This window comes from Sorex fumeus, unplaced genomic scaffold, assembly GCF_029834395.1.
Source record: "Sorex fumeus unplaced genomic scaffold, SorFum_2.1 ptg000037l, whole genome shotgun sequence".
NCBI classification, from domain to species: domain Eukaryota; kingdom Metazoa; phylum Chordata; class Mammalia; order Eulipotyphla; family Soricidae; genus Sorex; species Sorex fumeus.
Genome location: NW_026606094.1, coordinates 34,947,338 through 34,965,855, shown reverse-complemented (window position 1 = coordinate 34,965,855; position 18,518 = coordinate 34,947,338). Strand labels below are relative to the sequence as shown.

Genomic DNA, 18,518 nt, shown 5'->3' with positions numbered 1-18,518 from the left:
GTCCTTTTATCCACTCCTAACTCACATCTCTCATCCAGAGAGATCCTATCCAACCATCTTTGTCATTATGGTATTATGGTTCCTTCTTTATCCCAACTGCCCTCTCCCCCAGCCCTTGATACAGGCTTCCAACCACAGACTATTTGTCCTGGCCCTTGTTTGTACTGTCCTTGGGTGTTAGTCTCATACTATGTTTCTGTTTTTGTTTTTAATCTCACAAATGAGTGAAGTCATTCTATGTCTTTTCTTTTCCATCTTGTGAATGTTAGTTTCTCCTTGGCTATCAGGAAAAAAAATAATGCAGTACAAAGTTTAACATACATTATACCAATTCTTGATTTTCTGTAGCAACTGGGTCATAGCCAAGAAATGAGTCAAGACATTCTTGCTTCTTTAGTCCACAGCAAGATGTTGACTAATTGAACACACTCTTAGACTGTATCACATAAAGCCCATGGGAGCCAACGTGTGGTGTAATTGGCTCACCCTAGATGTGACAATTTCAGGACATAAAAAGCTGGTGCATATAGCAATGTGAGAAATAAACTATTTTTCCATGCTTAAGTGATTAAATTTCTTAACTACATTAGTCATGCACAGGATAAAATGCAACATGAGGGCAAAATTAAAGAAGTAAATATATATGTGTGTGTCTTAGATAATAAGTTTAGGAATGCATTACTACTTCTTACCAAGGAAACATTATACTTTGAATCATTAAAGGTGAGATGGTTATACTGGCCTTTTATTCTGATGATTTTATTGTATGAATTATATTTTATACTTTAGTCATTGATGTTACATGTGTTAATTATAATACTGTCACTGTTAAACTTAAAGGTCTGTACTTCCAAACCATTTGATAATTTGAATTTTGCATGCATTTTTATTAAGCTTTTTGGTTTCAATATACAAATAGAACTTCACATTTTTTCATTTTTTTGACAAACTAGAAATATGAAATTTGCCAACATGTTTGCTAGAATAAAATAATTAAGTTGCTTTGCCATAATTTAGAGCTCTTTTTTGATTTGGCATAATCAAAATAAAACTCAGGAAGTGATTAATATGTTAAAACTTTAGCTTAATTGATTTTTATATTACAAATGTGCCAAATATAGCATAGCAGTAGAATACAGCTGTGTAAAGCACATAATGTTTCAGGTACTGTTTGCTCAACAGAGGAATACAGAGATGGATAAAACAAAGATTCTGTCTTTTAAAAAGCATACAGTGAATATCAGCATAAGCACATGAGACACGTTTCGCCAAATGTGGCTTGCTCTTTTTTGGGGGGACGAATGTGAAGGAAGAGTTATCAGTACATAATTACAGATATTTTTATTGTTTTCTGTGGCTGTTTCTATGCTATAGTTTCAGAAGAAAATAGCTGCAACAGGGACTGAGTGATCTATCAAATACAAGAAGAAAATACTTTTACATTTTGGTCCTTTAGTAGAATATTAGAAACATTAGAAAATGTTTACTGATTTCTCCATTACAGTATTATAGTATTAGGTACAGTACCAGAATGTAGTTCAGTTGTAGAATACATGTCTTACATGATAAATAGATCTGATCTTGGTTCTACACACATACACACATTATTTTTGGTAGTTTCTATATGTTGACATGAACATTATCTATACAACTGTTTACTCTGAATTTATGACTTTGAAGATATAGCATAATTCTTAAACAACGAGCTCTATTATGTCAGAATTTTTTGTTTCCTTCTGGGTAATGAAGCTTTTCCTATTAACTGGCTCTCAGACTTTATGCTAAATCATTATTTTTCCTTGTATTTAACAATAATCATATTGGGAATAACTTAATTCCTTAGATAAATATATTGTTATGAAAGTCTATTTATTTTAATGTATTCTTGAAGAGTGCTTTTTTTCTGAGCCTCCATTGTGTACTAGAAATTGTAATCAGCACTGCCTGTTTCCCCAGTGTTTTCTGCTGGTTCTCCTCTTTTCATCTGTTTTTCTGGGTTCCTCTCATAAATGAAGATTCAATCATGAAAGTTATGGAATGAGAAAAAGTAAAAATCAAAATCATTCTAATTAGGTTATCACACAGTAACCATTTTTCTCTCCCCTTCCTCTGTCCTGATTTAGAGTGAATGTGCAAATTATGTTAGAGTCTTGCATCACTATAACAGGACTCACCTCCTGACCTGTGGTACTGGAGCTTTTGACCCACACTGTGCCTTTATCAGGGTTGGCTATCATTTGGAGGTAAGATGTTTTTATATATTGCTATCAATAAAATTAACATAATAATAGTCTGCTTGAAGATCATAGCATTTCCTTTGAATAGAGAAAAACTACTTGTGTGTGCTGATTCAGTTTTCTTGAGTCAGAAAAATAATCTCTGAAGTTTTAAAGTCTTTTCAGCTAGAAGATATATACATTGAACATACATATGAAAACACACATGTAAATTGATACAAAGAGAATTACTATATACAGTGGTGAAGATGTTGTGGAAAGTAATTGTGAGTAAGCTAAAGTTGTGTGTCTTCCCCAAGACTGTACAACTAGTGATGCAGTTTAAAGAAAGAAAATCTCAACTGAATGCAGCCACACATATATTTACTAACAGCCGTGCCTGAAGATCAGTTGTATAACCTGTCCTAACAAACCTTAATTATTTTAGGCACATTTTAAAACACTTATATCATAGTTTCACGTGGAAACATATTAAACTGTATTCTGATGTCAGAATCTGTAATATTAATTTTGGTCTGATGGTGAAATACTACAATTAGATGGAACGCAGATAAAACAGAGATTTAGGTATTTCTGTAATTAACTACATGCTTTCCTTTTATCTAAAAGCATAATTGACTCAAATATTTTTTTCACTACATACAAAAAATTCATATTTACTAGTGAAAATAATTTCTGATATTTTTTATACTAGTTAATATTCTGGTACAAATAAGGCACTGATATTTGAAATGCTTACTCCATTTGCCTCTACAGAAAGCTTCTGGTTGGATTACCTCAGTATTCTTATATGCAGAATTTTTTAATTATCATATTTTAATTATTAGTCATCCCTGGTTGTATATGAAAGTTAATTATTCACCATAGAGGTGCATTGTTATTAGCAAAATTACAACAAAATATAACTTTCCTTTATATACATGACATTAAATATTTTTCTCAAGTGATTATCTAAAGATAAAATTTGATTGAAAATATATTTTTGAAAAAAATTGGGGCATGTAATTAAGGAAGCATGTCCATATGATAATAAGGGCAGTGACATATTTAGTGAAAACTACTTGGATCTTTGATAAATTTTATCTGATGGAATGAGAATTTGTAAATTATTATAAGCAAGAAAATACATTCATTCAGAAACCTAAGAGGTAGATACCCAGGGACTCATTTTGCTGACATTAATCTGGTTGATAAGGGAACAACAGCTAATAATGTTGAGGCAAATTGGAGAAGAATTTTAATACCAGTAAGTTCATTATTATTTTTATAAACACCATGGAAACTTGAAAAAGTTTGAACAGGACTTGATTGAATAACAAGAGTAATATTTAGCATTTATTTAAGTAGAAAGCTGAAAGGCAGAAATTAAAGGATTTTGTTACAGAAGTCTTTGTAAGACCATGCAGCGGTGTTCTTATAATAGCAGAGAAAAACAATATGGAAATGATGTGAGAGACCGATCAGCAGGAGTGTTTATATAACTTAGTATTTTATTGGATGTTTTTGATAAAAAAGAATTTACAAAGCAGTTCAAATTTTATTTCTTCATAATTTGGAAGAATAACAATCTTTATTGTTATTCTTAATAGCAAGAGAGAGCTGAGGAGTTTTTTATAAGAACAGTAAAAATATTCAGAATTTTTGTTACAGCTCTTTTAATTTCCATTTAAAATTATTTTTAAAAATTGGGGCTGAAGTGATAGCACAGCAAGAAGGGCATTTGCCTTGCATGTGACCCAACCCGGGTTCAATTCCCAACATCCCATATGGTCCCTTGAGCATGGCCAGGAGCAATTCCTGAGTGCATGAATTAGGAGTAACACTGGGTGTGACCTAAAAAGAAAAAATAATAATAATAATAAAAATTATTTTAAAAATAGATCCTGGAGCAAAAGAGAAGGTAAGAATAAGTTGAATTAGTGAGTTCTAGAGTACTGTTCCTGAGGATTCTCAAATCTATCTCTCTCTGTCCACCTCTCTCTCTCTCTCTCTCTCTCTCTCTCTCTCTCTCTTCCCAACACATCCATGCTAGCCATTCCCTATCCCCTACTCCGTCCTCACTGTCCCCTTCCTTCTTCTCCCACTTATTTCTTCTTCCTTCATTCATTTTTCTTCTCTCAATTAATCAAGTAAGTTGAAAATGCCATTATTTAAATGACAGCAGATGTCTAGGGAGTATCAATGTAAACAGAGCTCAAACAGATGAAACTAGTGCAGACCAGGATAGTATAAATTCAGAAACTTATTCATAATTTATAAAAGGAAAAGAAACACGTTTAACAATGATAAGCCACGACATCAGTTCGTCAATTCTAGAAAAGAAATAATTTTTCTAAAGAAATAGAATAATTGGAATAGAAGAGATTAAGAAGTAGTTGAATGATGACAAAGGCAATAATAAGTAAAAACCATTTAAAGTTCAGAAATTGAGTCCTTTTTTTCTTTTGGAAGAGGACTTTGGAGACCTGGGAAAGATCTAAATGCCTTGAACTGCAGAATTACGTTGCTTTCATTATTTAGCAAATGAATTTTCTGTTAGAAAAGAGTGAATTTAGTATTTGTATTAGTTTTATATGTTGAAAAATAACTATTAAAAATCAACAAGCTTAAAACTTGTATCTTGTTTCACAGTTTCTGTGGGATTGGATGGTGTCCCGGTACTCTTTAGCTGGCCTCATAGTTCAGTCTCTGAAGGCTAAAATCAAATTTTACCTGGATTGTAACATCTTCAAGATCTTGTAGTTGGTGACAGATTTGCTTCCTTGAAGGTGTAGGACTCAAATTTGCATTTTGTTTTTTTTGCTTTTGCTTTGGGATTCAGGGTTTGCTCTTAATCTTTTTGGTTTTTGCTCTTGGCGCTCAAGATTAGCTCTTAATTCTGCACTCAGGGATGACTGCAAGCTGATCTTAGGGGCCCTATGTAATATTGGGCACTGAATCCAGGTTGGCCATGTGCAAGGCAAGCACCCTACCTGCTGTAGTATCTCTCTGGCCCCTAAACTTGCACTTATTTATGTATTTCCCAACCACCATTCTTTTTTCTTAGAAGACACCTGGAGTTCCTTGTCATTTGACCCATCCTCATACTTTTTCAATACCAGCAGAAAAAATTTTCAGTCTAGTTGACCAAAAGAAACTCATATAATATATCCTAATTTCGAGAATTACCATTTATCCCTCATATGAATACTATAATCTGAGTGGTTGACCACTATACGCATTGTGCCCACACATAGGTGATGAGTTTATATAGGACATTATTACATAGGAATAGGAAGTTTTAGATGTCACTAGCAATCTGCTGGCCATATTAGTTTTTGCATATTACTTAAGAAAGGATGATTATGTAGCGGTTTTAGTATGCATTTATTTATTTATTTATTTATTTTTGGTGGGGTATATTATGCTATGTCTGTATTCAGTACTCGGTCCTGGCTCTGTGTTCAGCAATAACTCCTGCTTGGGGAACTTTATTTGGTAACAGGTATCAAAGTTAAGTTGGTTGGCTTTATACAAGGCAAGAACCTTGACCTTTGTCTATCTCTCCCATTACAGTTATTTTAAATGGTGTTGGACAGGCAGAACAAATTCAAAAGTTTAGGTAGGGGCAAGCAGTTAAGTTATTATTCTCAGTATTTCATATGTGGTTATCTTTGTTTGTTTTAGTTCTAGTTTGGGGGCCATATATGACAGTGCTCAGAGTTTATGCCTGGCACTTTGCTCAGGGAACACAGCTGGCAGGCAGTAGTTGTCCATCTGCAAGGCAAGCACCTTAGCCTCTGTACTATCTCTCTGACCGCATGCTCCAGCTTATTGAATCACCTTTCAGACCCAAGCTGTCGATTAAAGTTGTATGACTGACATTGGTTTCTTGTTTCATACTACAGAAATCAATATAACCATTTGCTTAATATTCTTTGTATTTTTAACACAAGTACATATTTTTCTTTCACAGATTTTCTTATTATCAACTCTTCTAGCCACAACAGTTTCTAAAAAGATTTTCATATTTATTTTTTAGTGTTTTTTTTTAAAAAAAATTTGGTCCCAGTTTATTTCCATTTGTTTCATTTTGACTGTCTTCACAGTGTTAGAGCTGATCAGTTTTAAGTGAAATCCAGAGTGAGAATTAGTCATTCAAGTATGATAAATATATGGAAATTGTTATTATTTAACAATAATTATCAGTTTTTTGTAATATATTAAACTCATTTTAATATTACAAAAATATTCAGATTATAATTTAGGCAAAGATGTAGTGGTCACACATTTTGATGGTCTTTAATGTTCTGATGCATTTAAATGAAACTAGTACAGAGTTAAGTGTGACAGGGTCGTGGACACTGACTAGTAGTGGTTTGGTGCTGGAACACCCTGTGCCAGAAATTTTATTATGAACAGTGTTACAAATTATGGGGCCTAAATAAAAGCAAAAAATTAAGAGAAGTAAGGTAGGAAGGAAGGGAGGGAGGGAGGAAGGAATGGAGGAAGGAAGGAAGGGAGTAAGATACCATTAAATAAGCAAGCAATAAAGAAAAAGGGATCATATGCAGAAATATGTCATTATTTAAAAGATATAGAACACAATAGGAAAAGAAAACTAGCAGAGCCTGGCAAGCTCCTGTAGCATATTCGATATGCCAAAAACAGTAACAATGATGTGTCTCATTCCCTGAATGAGCCTTCAATGCAGCACCGTTGGGAAGGACGAGTAAGGAGAGGCTGCTAAAAATCTCAGGGCTAGGATGAATGCAGACGTTACTGCTGCCCGCTCGAGCAAATCGATGAATAATGGGATGACAGTGAGACAGTGAGACAGTGATTTAGGATTGATTCTTTAAAAATTAGTATTAGAAGATGATGTATTTGTTAGTGGTTTTTTATTCATTTATTTATTTGGGGGCACACACCCAACAGTGCATAGAAGATACTCTTAGTATTTGTGTTGCTTTGTTTTTTGTTTTGTTAGGGGGGGACAAAATTGTGTGCAGTGTTTGCACCTGGCTCTGTGCTCAGGGATCATTCTTGCTGGACTCCACACCAAACAGGGTGTCAGGGATCAAACTCAGGTCAGTGACAGGCAAGGCAAGCAACCTACCTACTGTACCATCTCTTCAGCCCATTTCCAGTATTTTAAAATAAATGTTGTATCTTGTACCCTAGGTGCTCATTTTCTGCATTGTTTTTATTCTACTTTATTGTGACCCAAACCTAAGTTTCATTGATAGTAAAGGCAATATCATGAACTCTAGGACCTTAAAAGCTGAGCTTGATACTTTCTTCGGGACTTTGCAGTTTGTTACTTTTGTGATGCCTAAAATCCCTGATGTTATTAAAGAATGTCTCAGGGTAGACAGATTATTCACTTTAGGCCTCTCTCTCCTGTCCATTTTAATAGTGAGAGCTGGCTACATGGTTTTATTGTGGGAAGGGAAAAAGGATTCCTTGTGCTCGATTTCATCTGAGAATGATTCAAAGAAAGCTGTTGGGAAAGCAGACTGCTAGACACACTTCACTTACTGTTCTCTTTTACACCATCTCTGTGTGAGGAATTTAGTCGGAGGTTTATCCTCCTGTGTCCTTGCTGGCTCAGGGAAAAGGTGAGGCAGTGTTTCTGAGCATCTTTCCTGTGCCTCTCTTGGGAATGGAGGGCCAGAAAAATGGTTATGCTGGTCATAGCTTTTACTAATTAAAAAAAGTATCAGGCCAAATTCCCAGGGAGCAGCAAACTCGGCTATGAAGCATATTTTTCCAGTATACAGAAAGTGTCAATGAAATAATAAAAATAAAAACTGGTGTTCTGGTCTAACTCTTCCAAAATACTCATAATAATCTGATATATTATTTTTGTAAACATGCGTGTATAATCAAAACCACTAGTATTCTACTTAAGTTTTTTTTAATATTTCAGTTGATTTTTTTCACACCAATATTTCAAGGATAGTTTATTTCTTTATAAGACACAATAAATTATATCTTATTGACCAAAAATGCTGTGAAGTATTTTATGCTAAGAATCAAATATTATGCATATAATCAGGCAGTTTATTTTTGTACTCTTAATCCTGAGACTTCAGTCAGAGAATGAGCATAGTGCTTGAACGGTTGGGTCCCCCAAGGGCAAATGAGCTGCTCATGGCTATAGCCCAGTAAGCATTCAGGCCCCTTTGGTTTGATTAGACACTAAAAAAACTGCCAGCCATATGCCTGATTCAGCTCACAGATGTACTTTGTTTGTCACAAACAGTGTTTCTTGTTTGTTTTCTCTAAGGCAGCTTACATTTGAAAACCAGTTGGTTTCACATAGTAAATTGTGATTCCCACAGAACTGAAATGAAAAGAATCAGTTGGTGCTAAGTAGTTACTACCCCATTCCTCCCATAGAAGCATGCTCTTAACAATGCTGCACAGGCCCCGTGACTTGCACAATGAACACTTGGACCCAGGGCCAGAGCCAGTTTCTTTCTCCATCTGATCCTGATAGGCACTTTGCACTTGTTGCTTAAGTATTAGAAAGATTATTAAAAAAAACTTCTTAAAACCCATTCGTTTAGGATCTTGTAAATAATTCGAAACTGTAGAATGAGTTAGGGAATTAATTAAGGAATGAATGGGTTTTGTTAATTCACAGATAAATGTAAAACTTAGAAATTTTAACAAGTTCACATTAAGAAATCAAAGAACAGTATTTATAAGATAGAATTTTGAAGTGCCCCTCCCCTTTTCTTTAATCATGTCAATTTGGCCAACTGTTTGAGATTTTTGATGATAACACAGTAACGTTTCTCAGTCCTAAGTATTTAGAACATAAATTTAGGTGCATAAAAGAGAGCAGAAACATACTTTAAATATACTTTTTTTTGCTTTACATATAAAATGTATTCAGAAAAGTATACAGGTGGCAAAAAATAGTGTAAGCATGATATATATATATATATATATATATATATATATATCTCCAAAATTTGAGCAAATACAAATAACCAACATCAAGCTCAAGAAGTAAGAAATCATCAGTACCCCAGTACTGTTATTCTGTCTTTTAAAACCTCTACTCCCCTGGACCTCAGTATTTTGATATTTATCTTCTGTGTAATACCATCAACGGCCAAGACTCAGAGACTATAAAACTAAGCTCACGGAAGAGAATAATGCAGTCTCCTGCCCCTGTGCCTGTCTGTCCTCACTTGGGCCCCTTGAAGGGGGGCAGGTTGAGTTTCCTTCCCCGCCCCGAGCAGAGCCCAGCAGCTGAAGACCTCCGGAACCATCCACAGCCATGCTTAAGACCACTCTCCCCATGCTCGGACAAGCCTCACTCATGAAGGAACCAACAGAGGAACCCAGGTATGCGGGACCCGGGGCTGAGATCTCCAAGGCTGCTCTGATATGAACTGGGTCTCCTCCACTCAGATCGTCCATGTTCCAGTAGCTAAGCGTTACACCCACCAACTGCCCCCAGCGCTGTGTAATCCCATCAACGGCCAAGACCCAGAGACTATAAAACCAAGCTCTTGGACCTATTATTGTCTAATTCTCACTCTCGGAGAACCTGGCAGGCGATCGAGAGTATCCTGCCCACATGGCAGTGTCTTGGCAAGCTCCCTGTGGCATATTCGATATGCCAAAACCCAGTAACAATGAAGGGTCTCATTTCCCTACCCTGAAAGAGCCTCCAATGTGGCATTTGCTAAAAATCTCAGGGCTAGGAAGAATGGAGACATTACTGATGCCTGCTCGAGGATATCGATGAACAACGGGATGACAGTGATACAGTGATCTTCATTTACCAGTTTACCATTTTCAGAATTTCATGTAAATGTTGAATTCATAGCATGTTTATGTGTATAATTTCTTTAGTTTTATGATGAAATTAATCTGTGGTGTATCTGCTGTAGTTAATGTCTTCTCATTTCTGTGTAGCATTTTTTCTAAAACCATGCTTCAGTAGTTTACCCTTACTCCTTTTGCTGATAATTTGTGTTTTTACAGCTGTTGAAATGTTATTTTTATTGTAAAAACATATTTTTATGTTTCTGTAACCATGTGTATATTTTCTCTTGATGCATTCTAACAGTGTGATTTACTGAATTAAGGAATATGCATTGTTCAGTTTTAGTAAATACTACTGAACTGTTTTTCAATTATTGTACCAATTCATGCCTTCATCAGTACATTCAAGATCCAGTTACTCCCAAATAATAATTTATTATGAAAGTTTGTTGGGTTTGTAGTGTTGTCTTCCTATTGATTACATTTTATTTTCTTCATGACTAATTAAACTGGGCATTTTTCATATATTCGTTGAGGGTCAGAACTTTTTAATTTATTAGTTTTAATTTTCCACTTGACTACTTAAGAACTGATGGTCATTTGTCAAATTAGTTTGTTGTTGGAGCTTATGAGGGACCAATGCAAAATACTAGAAGATGAAGAGATATTTGGGTAGAGTGTTTTCTTTACATATGGCTGACCCAGATTCAATCCGCATCATCCCAAATAATACCCTTAGGCTGCAGGAGTGATACCTGAGTGCAGAGCCAGGAGTAAATTCTGAGTACCTACAGGTATCCACCCTCCACTCCCGCAAAAAAAATATGTAAATATCAAATATACTTTGTTAAAAAGAAAAAATATATTGGGATAAAATATTTATAATTTTTGTGACCTATTTTCTGTGGAATTGATAATAAAATTAATACAAATGGGTAGTATTGGGACAAAGAGCAAATTAAATTATATATAAAAATACAGAATGGAAAGAGAAACAGGAAGGGGAAATATATGTTTATATATATTTTTATCCTGATTATGCTATGAATTTTCTTGGCAACCAGGGTCTTAAAACATAACAGGGTCTCCAAAACATAAAAGTAAAAATAAGTCGCTGCATCATAAAGTTCACATAAGGAGAAAAGAGTATCATGTTGAGGGCTTCAAATAAAACCGCCCTCTATATCTCTGGATTCTACAGATGTTGGGCATATCTTGACATTCACTGATAAGAGAAAAAGTAAAGAGAAGTGTATTAACACCACATGTATCTCTGTACACAGCAAAGGTAACTCACCCACATGTTTTAGACACCATTTTTGAATAACCTAATTAAAACAGAATTTTAGGAAGAAGAAAAGTATGAGCAGTTAGGAAGTTTATAAAAAGTGACATAATAAAACTATTTAACTCTGCCTTCTTCAGTGATTAGATCCTCCACAGGAGAAGGTCATACATATCTCTTTAGAGTTTGCTTTTATTCTTCCTTTTGAGATGATAAAAATGGCACTAATATGGTGGTGGTGGTGAGGTGGAATTTGTTCTCATCTGAAGAAAATAATAGCATTATGTTTTGGGTTCCACAATGCCTCCATTTTATTTTTTACTGTAATTTAACCAGATGTCTTACTGGGGCCTCAAAAATATTTTTTTCAAAGGGTCAGTTGTAGGAATTACACCTATAAAATTCTTTATGAATTATTTTGAATATAAAGTATAGTCATATATAAAATTACCCTATAATAAAGCATTCAAAAAGTAGTGGGGATTTTTTGTTTGCCTGCTTGTTTTTTTGTTGTTTTGTTTTGGGGAGATCACACCAAGAAGTGCTTTAATAAGCAGTAGGGCTTATTCCTGGCTCTATACTCTGGAATCACTCCTGGCCGGTTTTGGGAACCATATGGAGTGTCTGGCATTCAACTGGGTAGACCCTTATGCAAGGCAAGGGACCTGCTTACTGTACCATCTTTTCAGCCCCTACTACTCAAAACCTGGATATTTTTATTAACTTTTCCCTGTTTGAGCTTTATGATGTATTTATGCTTTACAGTATGTTAACAACATAATTGATTATATTCAGTGTAAATCTATTGCATTCAAAAAGCAAACTTTAAAGAAAGGGACAGACATAGAAAGACTGCATTCATCTGGGAAACATAAAGTAACAAAATAGGAGACTAACACCCTAGAATAGCCGAGATAAGTACCAGGAGGATTACTCCATGGCTTTGAGGACAGCTGCACACGCTAGGGGAAAAGGCAACTCAGATAGAGAAGGGAGCACCAAATAAAGGGTGTTGGGAGGTTCCTCTCAGGATGGGAAATGCGTGATGAGAGTAGACTATAGACCGAACAAGATTGCCACTCAGTGTCTCTTTTGCAAACCACAGCACTCAAAATGAGAACGATAACAAAAGGGAATGCCCTTCCACAGAGGTAGGGTGGGATGGGGGGATGGGGGGAGGGAGGGATACTGGGACTGGTGGTGGTGGAGAATGGGCACTGGTGGAGGGATGGATATTCGATCATTGTATAACTGAAACCCAAGAACAAACATTTGTAAGTCTACAACTGTACCTCATGGTGTTTCACTAATACAAATTTAAGAAGGAAAAAAAAAGCAAACTTTTTCCATCTAGACTTTTGTACCTAATGCCTGAAACTTAATATTTTCGAAATTTATTATTTTTCACGTTAAAATGTTATGGTTGTCATGTCCTTTCTATCCTTACTTGATGCTTATTTAATCGTGGTGGCTATTTTTATTTATTTAGTAGTTTTTGTTTAATTGAGTCCCCATGACATACATAGCTACAAAGCTGTTCATGATCAGGTTTCAGTCATACAATGATCCAGTAGAGCCACAATAAACATATAAGTGCAGATGATAGTCCTGCTGAGTGTTTTTGGTCCCCCAAAGAATATTCCCAGAAGTGGTATTGCAGGGTTGTATGGAAGCTCAGTTTCTTGCTTTTTGAGGAGTGCCTGTATTGTTCTCCAGAAAAGTTGAACTAGTTAGCATTCCCACCAACAATGAAGGAGAGTCCCTGCCTACCCACATCCACACCAGCACAGGGTGCTCTTGTTCTTTTTGATGTGTGCCAGTCTCTGTGGTGTGAGATGATGTCACCTCCCTGATGATTAGCGATGTAGATCATTTTTTTTCATGTGTCTTTTGGCCATTTGTATTTCTTGTTTGAGGAAGTTTCTGTTCATTTCCTCTCTGTGTTTTTTGATGGGATTGGGTATTTTTCTCTTGTAAAGTCCTACCAGTGCCTTATATATTTTGGATATTAACCTCTTACCATCTGGGTATTGGGTAAATATTTTTTGCCACTCTGTGGACTGTCTTTGTATCTTGGTCACTGTTTCTTTTGAGGTGCAGAAAGCCTGCTTTAGATAGAAAATGATTTCAAATTATTACAATTTTTCCAACTATTAATCTCTTATTATTCTTTAGATATTACTTTTATGGTTAACTGCTATTTCTAGATGACATTATAAGAAATTCACTTCATTTGTTAATGCTGCTATGAGCACAGTCTTTCCCTTTGATTCATCTAAGAACTAACACATTGATTTTTGGTTTTCATATTCTAATACCATTTTTCCGTGAAAACAATTCCATACTTCAAATAAATCAAGGACTTGGTTTCTAAATATTCTTTTGAAAGTATCTAGAGAAATATGTCCTTTAAGAAGTTAATGAAGTTCTCTGATATATATCCCTAGATATATTCACTGAAACTTAAGTATATAGAAAAAAATATGCTAGTTTAGTGGACTTCTAGTTATCATAATATTTTCACTAAGAATTTGAGTAACCTTAGTTTTTTAAATAATATGTGGTTCTTATAACTAACTTGAATTTTATTACTATATTCAAGTTAAATTAGTTATAAATTCAGTCACATGATATACTGCTAATTCATGGACTTGATATAGAACAGATGTACATAGAGTTAAATTTGGTAGCTTAATTAAAATATTGGCTTAATTAAAATGACTTGCTTATTCCAGTCTGGCAAATTGAATTTTGTCATGTTTTACTTTCTAAAGAGAAATTAAGGCATATTTTAAAAGTAAGTAAACTCTTAACTTTATGCATTTATTGTGTTAATTTTTGAATACTGTTGAATTTTCAATACAGTACTGTAAGATTTTTCTGGAACTGTTATGTTGAGCTTATACATAGGTAAAACAGTCAGGGAAGAAAAGATAGCAGAGAAATGGAAACAGTTGACAGATTTATAGGATTATTCTTATGCTTTTTTTTACTTTCATTTTCCTTCAAGAAAATAAAAACAGTAATATGAAACTTAAAAATAAGAACAATAATAACACTTTTATTATACTAGCTTTGAGGGAATATAATTTGGTAGGCCACTTTAGATATACTTTACTTTTTTATTTACAGCAGTTTTAACACTAATGTGTCTTGCCAGTGAATAGTGTTCATTGATGAGTATAATTGGAGAATATTGATGCTCCGGTATTTATATCAATCTTCTTAAAACTATTCAGTTATGCACTTGGGTAGATAAATAGATAAATATACTTCTTTATCCACCTTTTTTTTTGTCTCCTGCAATAGCCTTTTTTTCTTTTCTATTGGAAATGTTAAATGTGACTTTAGATATCTACTTATGGACCATGACTGAAATATCGTTCAGATTTAAGTAATCATCATTTTATAATATACATATTCATTATTATTTCTCTAACAAAACTAACCAGCTATAATTAGTTATTATAATTATATTTCTACAATCATATATTGAAATATATTTACCTCCTCACAAAGTTTTTCTCTCTAATCTCCCATTTAAGTTCTAAACTGAGATAAGACTTTAAAACTAAAATTACATATTGAAGTAATACTCTTTACCTAGCAATCTTATTGTAAGAATCATTTTATTCCAGTAAATATGTGACTGTAACTGCCATGATTACCATGGGCCAGATGTTTGTACTCATTCGCTTTGATGCTCTAAACTCCCCACATGGGACGAATTACAGCTCTCTTTTAACAAATGAGGGTGGTAGACAGAATTTAAGTTGCTTCTGAAGCTGCCCAGTAAGTAGATGAACTTGAACTTTATGATCCAAGGTCAGGTTCTTCCCATTCTGCTGTGCTGCTTTCTTAATTATCAATTAAGACATCTCATGAACTTACAATAGATCACATAAAGAGTTGAATAGTAGTTTTCATAATTGTCTGGACATCATCTTCCTTCTTTGAATCTATGTATTCCACTGCTCTGCTTCTCCACTCATTCATTTGTGGGGAAATCTCCCTACTAGTGCTTGGGAGAACTGGGAGTTACTTTTGGAATAGCTGAGCTGGCTCATGAGTGACAGTTCAGAGCTAAGTGGCCAGGTAGACAGTTCAGGCTACCTAGCCACACACTGCAGCAGTATGTGTGCTTCAATTTGTTGAGCTGTCTTATTCAGCCTGCTCTTTATTTGAAGTGCATCACCATCTGCAGCTGTCAAAAAACAACTTCCTATTTGCTCAATCACTTAATCCCTCTGATTTTAGTCTCTTCTTGGAATGGTGAAGGCCTCACTGTAGTAATAGTCACAAAATGCCCAACCTCCAAAAGGCAGCTCAGATAGAGAAGGGACCACCAAGTAAAAGTTGCTTTTTAGGGCCCACTCAGGATTGGTGATGCATGCTGAAAGTAGACTATAAACTGAAAATGATGGCCATGTAATACCTGCATTGCAAACCACAACATCCTAAAGGAGAGAGAAAGGGTAAAAAGGAAAGTGCCTGCCACAAAAGCAGGTGAGAGGTGGGATGGGTGGTGGTGGGAGGGATACTGGGATCATTGGTGATGGAGAATGGGCACTGGTGGAAGGATGGGTACTCAATCATTGTATGACTGAAACATAGGCACTAAAGTTTGTAAGTCTGTAAATGTACCTCATGGTGATTCATTAAAAAATAATAAATAATAAATAAATACAAAGAAAAATAAACTTCCCAAACTCTATGTTCTTTGTGAATCTTCTTTGATGATTTGACTATTATTCAGTTGAATCTTTAGTATTTTTTTTTCCATTTTATTCTCAGGTCACTATCATCAGGGATAGTGGTTGTTGTCACTCACAACCCACCCCTTCCGATGAATACACTAAAAATCGTCAATCAATTTTTTCTCAATTTTTCTGATTGTCTAAGTCACTATTATTCTGGGTAAGAGATTGGTTCAAAATACTGCAGGGAATAGAGTTTAGGCTTCACTGAATTTGTTCAATTCATTTTCAGGACTGCGTTCTTCTAACTACAAGCTCTGTGACTTCTGGTTAGTATTTTTTTTTTAATTTTTTTTAAAAAAAATTATTAGTGAAATACCATGAGGTATAGTTGAAGACTTACAAATTTTTGTGCTTGGGTTTCAGTTGTATATGATCATTGTATATGATCAAGTACCCATTCCTCCACCAGTGCCCATTCTCCACCCGCACTGATCCCAGCATCCCTCCCAACCCCCATACCACCAATCCCACCCTGCCTCTGTGGCAGGGCATTCCCTTTAGTTCTCGCTCTCCTTTTGGGTGCTGTGGATTGCAAAAGAGTCATTGAGTAGCGATCATGTTTGGTCTATAGTCTACTTTCAGCATGCATCTCCCATCCTGATAGGATCCTCCCAAAACCCTTTATTTGGTGCTCCTTTCTCTATCTAAGCTGCCTTTTCTCCTAGCAAATGCAGCTGGGCTTCAAGCCATGGAGTAAACCTCCTGGTAATTATCTCGGCTATTCTTGGGTATTATTCTCCTATTTTTTTACTTTATGTTACCTAGATGAATGCAATCTTTCTATGTCTGTCCCTCTCTTTCTGACTCATTTTGCTTAGCATGATACTTTCCATGCAGTACCACTTTTATGTAAATTTCATGACTTCATCTTTTCTAACAGCTGCATAGTACTCCATTGTGTACATGTACCAAAGTTTCTTTAACCAGTCATCTATTCTCGGGCACTCAGTTTTTTTCCAGATTCTGGCTATTGCAGAGTGCTGCAATGAACAAACATGTGCAGAGGTCATTTCGACTATATGTTTTTGCCTCTCCGAGATATATTCCCAAGAGTGGTATTGTTGGGTCAAATGGGAGCTCAATTTCTAATTTTTTGAGAATAGTCCATACTGTTTTCCAAAAGGGCTTAACCAGTCAGCATTCCCACCAGCAGTGAAGGAGAGTCCCTTTCTTTCCACATCCATGCCAGAACAGGTTGCTTTTGTTCTTTTAGATGTGGGCCAGTTTCTGTGGTGTTAGATGATATCTCAATGTTGTTTTGATCTGCATCTCCCTGATGATTAGTGATGTAGAGCATTTTCTCATGTGCCTTTTTGCCATTCAGATTTCTTCTTTGAGAAAATTTCTGTTCATTTCATCACTCCATAGGGTTGAATGTTTTCTTCTTGTGGAATTCAACCAGTGCTTTGTATATCCTTGATATTAACCCCTTATCAGATGGATATTCATTGAATGTACTTTCCCATTCTATAGATTGTATTATGGTCACTTTATCTTTTGAGGTGCAGAAGCTTCTTAATTTAAGACAGTCCCATTTGTTTATCTCTGTTTCCACTTGGTTGGTCGGTGGAGTGTCATCTTTGAAGAAACCGTTAGCATCAATATTATAGAGGGTTTTGCCTACTTTGTCTTCACTGTAGCTTATGGATTTTGGCCTGATGTTGAGTTCTTTAGTCCATTCTGATCTGATTTCCGTGCATCGTGTTAGGTCGAGGTCTAAGCCCTTTTTTTGCATGTAGTTGTCCATTTATGCTAGCACATTTGTTGAAGAGGCTTTCCTTGTTCCAATTCACATTTCTTGCTGCCTTATCTAACATTAGATTTTCATACATTTGGGGTTGTGTGTACAGATATTCCACCCCATGCCATTGGTCTGCAGCCCTGCCTTTGTTCCAGTACCATGCTGTTTTAATTATTACAGCTTTGCAGTAGAGTTTGAGGTTGGGGAGTGTAATGCCTCCCCATGTCTTTTCCCCAAGAATTACTTTAGCTGTTCATGGGTGTTTTTTGTTCCATATAAATTTCAGGAGTGCTTGATCTATTTCTTTGAAGAATTTCATGGGTATCCTTATAGGGATCGCATTGAATCAGTATAATGCTTTGGTGAATATTGCCGTTTTGATGATATTAATTCTTTCTATCCATGAGCAGGGGATATGTTTCCATTTCCTCATGTCCTCTTTTATTTCATGGCGTAGCATTTTGTAATTTTCATTGTAGAGGTACTTTACCTCTTTAGTTAGGCTGATTCTGAGGTATTTGATTTACTGGGGCACGATTGTGAATGGAATTTTTTTTCACGTCACTTTCTTCTGTCTCATTATTTGCATATAGTAAGGCCATGAATTTTTGGGCGTTAATTTTATAGCCTGCAACTTTACTGTATAAGCCTGCTGTTTCTAGGAGTTTCTTGGTAAAGGATTTAGGATTCTCAAGATATAGTATTCTATCATCTGCATATAGTGA

At 35.3% G+C, this 18,518-nt stretch overlaps 1 protein-coding gene across 1 annotated transcript in view; it reads left to right on the top strand.

Annotated features, from left to right (window-relative positions):
* SEMA3E (semaphorin 3E) overlaps nt 1-18,518 on the top strand; it is a 249,595-nt gene that overhangs the window by 144,675 nt on the left and 86,402 nt on the right. Inside the window, exon 4 of the mRNA XM_056118137.1 lies at nt 2,124-2,243. Within this exon, the coding sequence (XP_055974112.1) occupies nt 2,124-2,243 (120 nt within the window). The remainder of the gene's footprint in view (nt 1-2,123; nt 2,244-18,518) is intronic.